Source organism: Corvus brachyrhynchos, unplaced genomic scaffold (genome assembly GCF_000691975.1).
Source record: "Corvus brachyrhynchos isolate BGI_N302 unplaced genomic scaffold, ASM69197v1 scaffold5, whole genome shotgun sequence".
NCBI lineage: Eukaryota > Metazoa > Chordata > Aves > Passeriformes > Corvidae > Corvus > Corvus brachyrhynchos.
In genome coordinates this window covers 8,958,412-8,971,818 of record NW_008238321.1, presented here as the reverse complement: position 1 = coordinate 8,971,818, position 13,407 = coordinate 8,958,412, and the positions used below count along the sequence as shown (strand labels likewise).

The 13,407-nt window shown below is 43.2% G+C and overlaps 1 protein-coding gene across 1 annotated transcript in view; it reads right to left on the bottom strand.

The window, feature by feature from the left end:
* The window catches only part of MAD1L1 (MAD1 mitotic arrest deficient like 1), a 350,530-nt gene that overhangs the window by 146,291 nt on the left and 190,832 nt on the right, over positions 1 to 13,407 (bottom strand). Inside the window, exon 15 of the mRNA XM_008633475.2 lies at positions 8,570 to 8,660. Coding sequence (XP_008631697.1) covers positions 8,570 to 8,660 — 91 coding nt within the window. The remainder of the gene's footprint in view (positions 1 to 8,569; positions 8,661 to 13,407) is intronic.

Below are 13,407 nucleotides of genomic sequence, written 5' to 3'. Positions count from 1 at the left end.
GGCAAATTTGGGCTAGGAAGGGCCTGTATCAGGATCTGACTGTGCTCAGGGTTTGCTGACAGAAATGCTCTGTTATTGGGGTGTTACTTCTCCCCACTTACCCCCTTGGGCACACCACAAGCCTGCACTGCTGCACGAATGCTCAGGGCCACACATCTGAGTGACAGAGGCATGTCTAGCTTTCTTCCTACTATCTGCAGAAATTCTTCAGAGAAAACCCATTTTTTAAATGTAAATCCGTGCCTCCACGTGTCAAATAGGTGGTAGGTCAGTCTGATCAAAGGGAAGAGTTCTGGGATATGTAAGATAACGTATCAACGTATCAACATCTCGCATGCTTGAATTCCCCTGACAGAGGTCACACAAAAACATGTTTTTCTGATGCACACCCCCACCAGTGCCTCAGCTCAGAGCATCTCCCCATTTCCTCATGTATATTTTAACATCATTACAAACACTGCCCACTCTTGACTGTGACAAGAAACAGGCAGATTTTTCCTCTTCCCCTCATCATACACACAGAGAAAACGTTATTAAATTCTGACTTATTTCTTTTCCATTATCTGGGTGACACATCCTGGCATTTTATCTCTTAGAGATGGTGTCAAGTTTTACATATACCAAGTAGTAGAGGAAAAACACGGCACCATAACCAGAGTCTCTTTATCAGAAGAATAAAACTGCTGAAGAATATTACTAAAAACTTGGACTTTACAAAGCCAGACACAACAGAAATGGCAAAGACAAGGGCAGCACGAAACTGTGGCCTATTACTTTGTTTTAATCAGAAACTCAAAAATAATTGGGTCATCAAACAAAGGCTGAAATAGTAATGAAAAGCTAAAAGCCTAATGTGGAGAGAGCTGCAACTTAAGGACGTGGTACTCATAAAAGTCTGAGAGAAAGCACAAAGCTTCAGTAAACAAACCTTGTGAAGCGTTATTTGCGTTATACAGGTCTAAATGACATTCTTGTTTTGTTTCTGCCACACGGAAGCAGAATTCAAAGCAGCAGAAAAATAATAGAAAATGAAGAAAGAACAATTGAAAACTAATTTGTGCCACTGAATGACTACAGAGAAAACCAAGAAAACTAAAAAGGGACAGTCACTCTCATTGCTTCCTGAAACCTTGCTTTTTCTTCATGTGATAAATAAGATTAGAAGAGCTTAAAAGTGATGTCTTGTTTTAAAATGGTTGTTTCTGTCTCCTCAGCGTTGGCTTTCACCCACAAGGTGATTCTGGGGATCAGTGAAACACACAGAGGCCTTCTGGAGTTGCTACTTACTCCTACTTCACTGGCACTCATTGTTAGTTTTCGGGTGGGGATTTAAATACACAACTGTGAGTTTGAATGTGCAGTTGTAGCTGGAATTACTAGTTTATGTGCACTGCTGCTCTTTTTACCATACAAGAGCACCAACAAGAGTGGTGTCTCTGTCCCCATACTCCCATGAAGGCAGTGAACACAGCCCAGATTTAGTGACCTCCTGCCATGCAACCAAGTCTTGCACGATGCTCAAAACATCACCATTTATTCTGCAACACCTGTTCAGAAAACCAAGCTTTGTTCCAAGCCAGCTTTCCTGTACCACAGAAGGACTGGAACAATTTCCTGGTGCTGGCCCCTGCAGAACACGTGTGCTCAGGAGCGGCCTCCTCCTCAGTGCAGCAGCATCCTCATCTGCATTTTGTGCTTGATTTTTCTACTCCAGCATGGATGGCACCTCCTAAAGTTCTTGCTTCCTACATAGTGGTACAGCGACCTTTTCCAGCAGGACATTTCCCATGGCCCAGCTCTCCCTGCTTGCTCTGAGCTCCCCGTGCTGCTGCTCAGGTGCTGACACTCAGTGCACTGACCTTTCCTGTTTCAGAGCTGTTCAGGAAATCCAGCGCTCGCCCTTCCTCCCCCTTTGCTCCTCTAATGAGCTCTGTGATGCCACACAACCGCTGATATTTTCAAGGGCAGTGGCAGGAGAACATTAATGAATTTATTCTGGATTTTCGTGTTAAATGTATTATGCAAATGTTAATCAGTTTCTGCAGAACTTTGAGAAAGGTGCTGCATGAAATAAACACTACGGTGGCAGCTCGGGCAGAAGAATTTATAGAGCTTCAGGTGTTTAATATTCAGTGTGCAAATTCCTTTAAAAAATTTTTTTTTAAAGGGCACGTTGGTAAAATTTCCCTGCACAAATGTGAATCTGTGCACTCGTGGTCCCTGATGTTAACAAACATTAGCAAGTCTGTTCTGTGCGTGTCCTTGTTTCATTCGACATCCACTTTGCACATCACATTTATCGGGGCCACCGAGGTCATTAAGCAGCTTCTCCTTGAACCACCTAATAACAAACCTACAGGTCAATGACATATTTAGGCTTCTCCTCTCTGCTCCCATGGAATGCTTCTAATTTCTGTTAATTCTAATAACAGCAGCATATTCAGAATTAACACATACAAATATTTGCATAGCCCCAGCTAATTCCGTGTCACGTAATCCCCAGGGGCTGGATCACAGCAGGTTCTGCACTCCTGTTTCACACCAGTTCTAGGACTTCCCACAGTTCCTAATCCACATGGCACAAGATACACAATGTTGTCTCCCAAATAACACGTATAATCCTTCCAGCACAATTTACTGGCACATTATAGGGAAGCTCTTTTCCCCCCCATTCATTTGGGTGGCACTTCAGCATATCCCCTTAGCAGCTCCCTGTGAACACCAGGGACACCCACACAGCAGAGCAGTTCAGACTTCGTTTCACCTACCCAGCTCAAGAGATAATTGAACTGAAGGTGGTGTAACAGCACAGGTGTTGCTCAGACCAACCACCAGGACCTGCTGGGGTACTCCACAGTGCTCCTCTGCCCCTGGCACGCCACTGCCTTCACCTTCCCATCTCCAGAGCTGTTGGAGCACCAGACTCACTTGGTCCCTTCTTCAGTCAAAGCCATCTTCCTGTGTGGATATCCTCCAGTGTTTTATGCAAGAATTACACACCTCTGATCTGTCTTAAATTAATACCCATGATGTCTGTTTATCATGTTTTTCATTGCTGTTTTGAGCAAAACTGTGGCATGATCCCCAGAGTGGCCTCTGCCTACATACACTTGAGCAGATACACATCCTTAGGTCACTGAAGACTTGCTGCTGCCTGTGAAATTTAGAAGATAATCTTTGCCTGTAAAAGATGAGCTTATTGCTGATCAAACCCAGGAGTCTGTGGAACAGATCACAAATCGCTGTCCCCCATCCACTCCCACACGCTCCCATGAACTCGATACACTGGATGAGTGGGGCAGCACAATATGATACAACCTTCTGCAGTCCTGGGCCTGCACTTCCCTTCATCTTCTCTTTACGGGGTCTCCTGCTGTATGCTCTCAGTTATCCTACCTCATAATTAAGTCCCTCTGGAGTACACGCAGATTTGTTCCTACACCTTGACAAAAGCAGTACCTGACTGAAGAGATGCCAAGTGATTTGCCCAGAACCATCTAAAAAAGCCTTTTAGAAAAGAAAAAAAAAGGCTGAACTTAGATTAGGTTTTCAGTGGGGACCAGCTGTGCCACAGAGGCTAACACAGACCTCAGCATGCACAGGTGAAGAAAAAAGGACAGGAAGTTTGTGAAAAGGGAGGGCATGGAGATAAGCCAGGAAGAAGACTTGTGAGCATTTGAGAGGCAAATTAGAGAATGTTGAAAGGTTGACTATGTTCTTTTAAGTTTTATAACAGTGTAAATGATTCATTCATCATTCTTCACTGGTCACAAAATGAACAGTTAGACTGTTAAATGACCTCAGCTTTGCCTTGGGTTCTTAACTCCAAGCTAGTCACTGCCTGGCTGCCAAAGCCCTAACCATAAAATGAGTCATTAATGCTTAAAGAGGAGAAACATTCCCTGTCCACCTTCCCCTGGGGTACAGCTCCCAGATGTTTTGTTATTCCTTCAAAATACAGCACTAGAAGAAGGAGGAGACCAGCCCAACCACAAAGGTTGCAGAGATAAGGGAAAAGAGAAACACATGAATGCTCTAGATGTTCAACACTTCTATCCATGGACATCTGACTCCTGGAGAACTTAACCCAGCAGGCACTTCCCTCAAGAGCACTGTAATAGGGAATTCAGTCCCTTCTATTCTGACAGCAAAATTTAACAGAAATTCCAGCTTCTGTCTGGGGCAAGTTTTCTGATGACTGTCCTCACACTATGCCCTCAGTCAGCTCTTTCTGAGCTTTGGAATAATAGGCAAAAATCAATCATTACAATATGTATGAATAATAATGCATTTTTGAGAGTGTTGTTGTCTTACTACTGACTGGCAGAAAGGCTAAACACAACCAGTCACTACTGTGAGCAGGGACATCACAATCAAAGTTGCACAGTCCAGAGTTTGTGCCAAGCCATGACCCCTTCCCACAGACAAACTGCCCTTGTTGGGTTTTGTCTACTCCCTGAGATCTTCTCCCAGTTTTCTATCAGGTTTTCATGACTGCCAGCATCCACAGGTGATTCCTTTTACTCAGAAACAAGCCAGAAAATACAGACTCTTTCCATTTAGCCTCATAAATACACATGCACACGCTCAAAGGGATTAGGCTGCCAGCTTGGCTATGGGACTAGAGGTGATTTTCAAGCCCAAATACATCTCAGTGTAAAAAAAACTAAATCCCATCTTCTTGCCTTTTATCCATACAGATCCACTTATCTGAACTCTAACTGGAGTTTCATTTTTCTCACCAACCAGCTGTGAACTAATTACGAGGACTTTAACTAGTCCTGCTCCCTCTCCAAGCATATGGATCCAATTAAGTCAAACTGCAGCTGATTTTAATCAATCTTCCTTGAAGCAGCCAACCTTGAAGAATCTCTTCTTCAGCTGGAAGAGTAGAGGAGAGCAGGAAAAGCAGCAGAGTAGTATTTGCATAAGGAACACTTCACATCCGACTGGTTGCCTGTAAACACAGGGCTCCTAGCAGTAAGAAATGCTAATTGAACACTCCTCACAACTCTTTCCTCCCACTTTATCCGAAAAGCACTGATTTGATCAGTGTCTTTTGTTCCTGGCATCAAGCTGCACTTTTCAAACCAGCACCTCTGGAAGATGGTCCAGATCATTTCAGATAACTTAAACAAACCAAGCCTTTCTCTGAAATCTCAACCTCCCCACCACAGGCCAAGCACTGGCAGCTCAGGTTTCCTGGAGTTGTCTTTTGCTTCATGGAAAGAAAGAAGGGTAGAAGAGATGAGATAAAATTGTCTGTTTAAACCCAATTTTTCATATTATTTGAATCCCTCTCCTGAGGCACAGTTTCAAATGTCTTCCTTAAGATAATATCCTGGACACTGGGAAGGGCAGTCTCAACCGGGTGTCATTTCTCTACAGCTCCACATCTCTTGTGTTTTTGTAGTCTGAGGTTTTCATTAGCAGTGCAGACCTGGCCAGTGAGTGATATCCATGCTAAAGTCTTTATACCAGTGAAGGAAAATCAATGCAGCCTGCAGCTAGGTGTCAAGAGGCAAGGGGCTCCGAAGATGGGGTGTGTGGAGGTGGAAAACGCCTTCAGGCATAATTCAAGCTGTCCCCACACAAGCATAGAATACAAAAAGATGTCAGCTGTAATATACATGGCTTTAGAGAGCTATCAGCACCTCAGTTCACTTGCTAATAGAGCTCAAGGAGTGTGAGACACACACCAAAAGCACCTTTCCAGGTACTCCTTGCCCTCTGCCCAGTCCCTCAGGGTGCCCTTGCTCACAAAATGGGCTTTTTGTGCAGAAATTAGAAAAATTCATGTGCCAGGACTCAGGTACAAAAAGATGTGAGAGAAGGAATTTCTTCACAGAAAGGGTGATTAGACATTGGAATGGGCTGCCCAGGAAAGTGGTGGATTTGCCATCCCTGGAGGCTTTAAGGAAAGACTGGACATGGCACTCAGTGCCATGGTCTGGTTGACACCGTGGTGTTGGGTCACAGGTTGGAGTCAAAAATCTGAGGTCTTTTTCAACCTATATGATTCCATGATTTGGAGACAAATATTTTTGAAACTTTACTCCTTTCCACAACTCAATACATTCAAACTGATGTTTTTAATTACAAATTATTAGCTGTATCTCCCTAGATTTCATGCATCACACACAGCTTTGTGAACTCAACAGATTCAATTCAGTATAAAGCAGTCAGAGCCTCGATTCTACAACCTGTCTCTTCCAAATTCACAACTTTATTGTGTCCCTTCTACATATCTTTTCATTCCAGAGAGTCAGAGGTTTTATTTTAAAAGAAGGAACAGCAGATAAAGATTTGTATGAAATCACCTTCATTCTACCTGATTTAATGTCACCCCCTTCTCTTACACCTTTATTTTGATTTGAAGACATGCTTCTCCTATGTTTGTAATTTTAGTCATCTTCCTGTTCAGTAAAACTTCCTTGTGACTTCTGTATGTAGTGTGTCCTGCTTTTTTCCCCTTCATGACACAGGCTTTATTTTAACCCATCATTTCCCAATGATTTCTTTCAGAGGTGGGAATAAATAACATGTCAAACTAGCAACACTTCAGTGACCTTATCTGAGTGTATAATGACATTTTCAGCGTATTTGCTCAGCACTGATAGAAGAGGTGAATTTCTAAGCTTATCCTTAACTTTGTGGGTTCTCACTGTAACAAACCTTCTTTCAATGTGTTTATAAAAAGAGTCATTTTAAGCTTGGCCTGTCAAGATATTTGATTCACAAGGTGAATAAAAATTGGGAAGGCTGATATTTTCCCCTCTGAGGAGTTCTTGGCCATTCAGGTGGGCACACACTGATCAATACTGACACATCAGCATTCAGCTGACATATTCCTGTACTTGTGCTTTCCCCTCTACTCCTTGTCTTTCAAAAAAACTACTTGAGGCATCAAGTTCTCTAAGACACAAGTAAAGTGAGAGTTTAGGGACGGGGGGAGCTACATCCTGTTAAATAAGGAGTTAAAGCCATGGCCTCAGCCTTGGCAAGGGAGATAGAAGAGCATCATTACCTGAATTCAGCTCACTAACTCAAAGATTTCTCTTTCCTAGACCTGCTACTCAAGTCTTGGCATCTCAAGAGCTGTATGAACAAAGAAAGCAGATCTTTGTGATGTCTCAAGACATCACAAAGAAAATAGGGAATTCCTCTGGTCAGGCCTTCTTGGAAAGCCAGCAACCACTGTAAGACCATGTAGGCAAATTAACCACGACCTGAACTGTAATCTGTTCTGAAACCAAAGCTGCTGTTGTGTTTGCCGGAGACCTAAGCATCCAAACACCAGCCCAAAGCTTTAATCTCCTTCTGATGACTGAAACCCAATTAAAGGGGAGCAGGGTGACAGGTTTCACACTAAACATGGCTCAGCAGAGATGCTCAGCAGCTCTTAGCTCCCTGCTTTATCAAAGCTGTCACTTCCCCTGTCTCCAGGAATGGGTTATAAAAATAAAAATAAATTTGATTCACGTCTAATAGGTGTCAAGATAAAAATCAATGGTCTGGCTGAAATCTGGGTAATTTCAAACCTGCAGGTTTTCTACCATGAAGCAATTTGCAGAAAAAAAAAAAAAAAAAAAAAGAGGGAAAAATAAAGATAAAAAGAAAGAAAAATTAAGATAGTAGAATGCTACATTGTGAATGACAAATTGTTCAGCACATCAGAGGGAAAAGAAGGAAGAGATAACACTGTTCATAGAAGGGTGGGCTTTGATTAAACCAACAGGCTCAGGTTCTCGTTTGCTCCAGCACCTTTCAAACAGGAAACACTACAAAAGCTTGAAGCAACTCCCCTGCCCTTCCCCTGCACAGGAAAGCTGTTCCTACGGTGACAACAAGCTGAGCAGCCAGTCCACTTATCTGCTGCAGGTGCCCGTGCCCTCGCCCTCTTTCAAGGAGGGTGAGATTTCATGGATCTATCCAGGGTTCTGCTCACCTTCTACCACAGAGGACAGCGCCAGGAAAAGGCAAAACACACACAGTAGCACAGCAAAAGGAACACACCTCCCATCCTTCTGACTCCCCACCTTCTGCTCTCCGTGCCTGTGGGTGCTGCCAGCTCATCCCCTCAGCAGCACGGATGGTTCCTGGCTTGGCAAACTCTGGCCTGCTGAGGTGGTCTCTGCTTCCATTGCTGATAGCAGCCGAGTGGAGACTTCAATACAAACAAAGCTCAAAATTTCTGATCCACTCCATGCTGTTCAGCCCTGTCTATGCTCCCACTTTGGCATGAGTGCAGCTGGGGACAGACAACTTCTAGTGATGGAGTTACTTAACATGGACGAATTTTTAAGGCTCCAAGAAGAGAAGTCCTGGAGACAATTATCCAAAAATACAACTGCATCTGTGTGATTGCATCTGACATCAAACCTCTCCAATGGCATGGTCAGAAACACAGGTGTGACAGTGCAGTCAGCACAGGCTGCTGGAAGGTGCCTTGCCCAGATGGAGGGAAGGGAAGCTCCATGCTGGGAGCACTCAAGCACATCTGCTAGGACAGCCACGGCACATGGACCACGCCAGGCTCTCCAGCTGCTCTGGACCTCCACATTCCTACCTGCAGAGTGAGCTTCTCCAGCTTCATTTCCAGAGATCTGTTCTCCTCTGCCAGCTTGCTGCGTTCAGCTTCCAGCTCCTCAATTTTCAACCTGGAGAAAAAGGGAAAATTAATAGACTTTGTGTGTCCCTGCACAGTCCCACCACAAATAATCAAGTAAAGCATGAAATCAGAAACAGTATCAGATTATTCCTGCATTCAGTATCACAAAACTGCACTACTGAGGCAGCTAAAACATATGGTTAAAAGTGACATGTTTATATGATGAGAATATAATTTGTAAAAGTATATTAAAAATCTACAGCTTGAATATAAAGCAAGTTCAGCTTGGATACCATCTGAACCACAGACGGAGTCTAGACCATCACATCTAATAACCACCAACAGCTAAAACCTCCATGAGGTATCAAATCTCTTTTTGATCTGATTTATACTTTTGGCCTTCACAACACTCCTTGGCACTAAGTTCCACAATTTAATTATGTGCTGTATGAAAAATTTGTTCAGTTTGTTTTATACTTCACACATGATTATTTCACTGAGTGCCCGTTAGGTCTGCTATGAAAAGTTGTAATTGTACCACACTCCCCTCTCCACACCACAGTACAGGCCTCTCTATTATTTCCTGAAGAATCTCAGTTTAGTCTTCCTTCACAACAAGGATTTTCCATATTTTTATTGTTCTTCCTTGTTCCTTCAAGTTTTATATAGAGTTTTTGCTATGAAATAAGCTGGAACTACAAACAGCACTCAGATATATTCAGTGGTACAATGAGGATTTCTGCTTTATTCTCAACTTCTTTTCCAATAACTTCTAGTATTCTATTTGTATTTTTAACTATGGAGCACCTATCTGATATTTTTAGAAAGCTGTTCACAACAATGTGAGATCTCTTTCCTGAGTGACAACAGCTCATTAAGAGCTCTCTGTTGTGGGAATAAAAGTAAGGGTGTTTTTACTTATGTGCATGGGTTTGGCAATTATTGACATGCAACTTCATCTCCCGTCTCAAGCAGCATCATAAGATTTCTTCTGAAATTCTGAATGCTCTGATAAGCTGAATAATTTCATATTATCTCAAACTCTGCCACCTTGCTACTCACAAACCCCTTTTTTGTCTTGGACAAGTTCCCAATTCCCAATCAAAACCATTCTAGGACCTAGTGGAAAAACCCTCAGCATTGTGAAAACATTTGTTCTTTGATTTTCCATATTTTAACTTTGTATTACATAAGCAAATTAATGGGAAAAAATGCATGAAGTTTTACAAAGTGAGAATATATTATTTTATCTCTGGCTCAGGAAATCCTGGAGACAAGGTACAGAGAAGCCAGGAGAGCCTCCTGGCAAGGTACCCAGCTGCTCTGTCCTGTTCATGTGGGCACCTACCACTGGCCACTGCCACAGACACTACACTGGGACAGCCAGACCTCTGGGGTTTATACATTCTTATCAATCCAACAAAGAATCTCCTTTTTCATTCCATCAAAGTTTCTTTGTGACCTCTGGCTCAAAGCTTTCTGAAAGGTCAAATACATTAGATCAACCACACCAACCTTAGACAAATGACTGGTGAATCCTTCAGAGAACTCTATCAGACTTGTTAGGCAGGATATAAATATATATAAAAAAGACTGGATATAAAATTTTTGCTTGCATTTAAGTACAGAGTACAAAACCTTGATGCTCCTTTCAAGACCCTCCCCTTCCACACGTTAACTTCTTGTATAACTAATAAAGAATAACACTGATCTTTGGATTCAATTTTCTCAGGACCCTTTTTTCAGAATGTTCTTTAAGAATTAATTCTATTGCTTAATAATACTTTCAAATGATTGAAATTAAGAATAAAGAATGCAGTCACCTGCCAATATCCCAAAATTATACATGTTCAGCGCAGAAATGTCTCTCAATAAATATGCAGCTTGGATGGCTTAAATTATTTGTAAGCCTGACCCCTGCTGGCAATTTTCAAATATTATAAAGTATCATCTTTCTCTGCTCTTAGAAGCTTCTAAAATGACAAGGAGCAGTTTTAGCACTGTCCAGGCCATTAAAAAAAATCATCAATAACTTTCAGAAGAGACACAAAGCTAGTGGGGATGGAGGATGCCGAAGCAGGAGACTCAAAAGGTCAGGAAAAATGGAAATTCAAAGTGGAATTAAGGCTTTTAATGGTACATTTCTAAATGGATTGCAGAACAGGCCGTGAGGAGAGCAACACTTCTCTGAGGAACACCAGCGCAACAGCTCCTAAAAGGTCAGAGCCAGACACAGGACTCTCATCAGTACTTTCTCCAGTCTTGACATGCTGAATTTTAATTGGGAACAAATTTCTCCCCATCCAGCCTCACAAATAATCTGACACTGCTGCTATCTGCCTGCAGAACTTGTCTCCGCGGGGAGGTTTAAGCTCAGGCCTCTCAGTTGCCCTTTGAAAATCATTCATAGCAGTGCTCAGAAAACACTTCCCAAGACCTGAGACACAGCTGTAATGAGGGTAGATTCAAGCCATTACATTTTTGTGCTATTTCACCTGCAATTTTAGGATTCAATAATCTGTTGGTGACCTTTGTGCCTCACTGCTTAGCAAGTGGTGATTTGAAGCCTGGGGCACTCCCAGTCAGGCAGCAGATACCACGGAATCCTGAAACGGTTTGGAGTGGAAGTGACTGTAAAAATCATTTAGTTCCCTGCTCTGCCATGGGCAGGGACACCTTCCCTAGACCAGATTGCTCCAAGCCCAGTCCAACCTGGCCTTGGACACTTCCAGGGATGGGGTAGCCACAGCTTCTCTGGGCAACCTGTGCCAGGGTCTCACCACCCTCAGAGGGAAGAATTTCTTCCCAGTATCCCATCTAACCCTGGCCTGCGTCAGTTTGAAGCCATTCCCTCTTGTGCTACCACTGCATGCCAGGGTCATAAGTCCCTCTTTGATTCTCTTGTAGCCCCTTTAGGTACTGAAAAGCCACAATAAGGTCACTCTTACTGTGCCCTCTCTTCTCCAGAACCACCTACTCTGTGACCAGCAACAGGCACAGGAGCACCCATGAGCTGAGGGTCACAGCCTTTCCCCCCTGAGCATGGCCTTAGGCTCACCCCTTGGATGGTTGCTCCTTCCCAGTGTCCCAGCTATCGGGGATCCTCCTTTCCTGACACAACGTAGGGCTTCCTGCCATGCTCGGGGCAAGGTCAGCCCATTGAGGCACAGGGCACTCCCTGCTTCTCCTTCAGAGACAAAACCTGTTGCTTCCTCTGCTCTGAGGAACAAGAACATTGCTGTAACCTCTTTGTGCCAGGAGGATTTGGGGACTGACTAGTGCTTTCACCATTTATCCCTCTCCTAATTTATTTTTAACACTGTTAAGTGTCCTGGATCTCCAGTGGGAAAGCAATCAGAACCATAAGCAAACAGTTTGTGCTATTCCAGCTTTGCTTCCCAGCCCCCTGGGGAACACTTCCCAATGGCAAAGAGAGAGAAGCAAGGGAAGTCCTATCTATATATAAACACAGTAAAGCACTTGCAGCTGGTGGTTAAGATATGGAAGTCAAATACTGAAAAATATTTACTGGCTTGGCACTTGGATTTTTTTTCATTTACGTACGTTCAGGTATAGGGATGATTTGGTACTGCTTTGGGATGCACCAGCATCCACAAAGGCAGCCTTGGTGCACACACCTTGTGCCTTTTCTCTCCAAGGACACCTGCACAAGAGAGGTGATACTATTTTATCACCATTTTGCAATCCTCAGCTTGTTACACACTGGAGTTACCTTCAGGTAGGGAGAACAACCCAAGACAAATTTGTGTGAAGACCACAAAAAGCAAGGATACAGAAACACCTGGGTACAGCACAATCATCTACCAGCTCAGTTTTTTGGCCCAGAATGGTCTGGGTTAAAGAGGACCTTAAAGATCATTCAGTTCCAGCCCCCCCACCATGGGCAGGGACATCTTCCACTAAACCAGGTTCCTCCAAGCTCCATCCAACCTGGCCTTAAAAGCTGGTGTCTATTCTAAAAACAGCCTTGTGCCACCAGGAAGGAATAAACATCAGTTACTTTCTGAAATGTCAACACCATTGTAAAGTTTTGTGATACAGGGAAAAAGCATTTGAATTTATTTCTGGAGAATACATGAACTTCTCAATACAGGGGTTTGAAAACATGAAAGTATTTAATCTCTGGCAAAGATCTCTTCACATGTCTGGAAGATTTTCCTGTATCAGACAGCTCAACCCAGAGCTGAAGGCTCCACAGGCATAAGGTAAATTGATGCCACCTCCACAACCTTTCACAAGATCAAATTTAGTGCAAGAATACAGATTCATTGGCATTTGCTCAGCCACATGGATTTTCCCACTTTTCAAAACTGAGCTTTATATTGCCTCCACTGCATGTTTCATTATCTCAAATCAGAAGAAGGAATGAAGAAAAAAAACCCCACCTACAGCCTCAGGTCTCCTGAAATGACAGTTGTGAGAATCAGGAGACATCCCACCGTGTGTGTTCAGTCTATCTAAAAACCTTAGATCGTGAGACAAGGCTGCTCCTACTTCAGAAAGGAAAAAACAGGGCAATCTGTTGGATTTTCAACAGCATCCAGGCACTCCAAGTGTCTCTCTCAGTCCAGAGCTTTTCAGTGGAATTAACCAGTGAAAACTCCCCCCCGCCCCCATCACCCTTTTATCTTTTCTTTATTGGTTTTTAATGTTCTCAGCTGTGTTATGTGGTTGCCTGTGGATATCACCGATGAGGACATGTCTCACAGAGGCTCCATCTGTGAAGGGGACATGGCCTTGTGGAAAAGCTATTGCTGAACAGGAAACTACTGAAT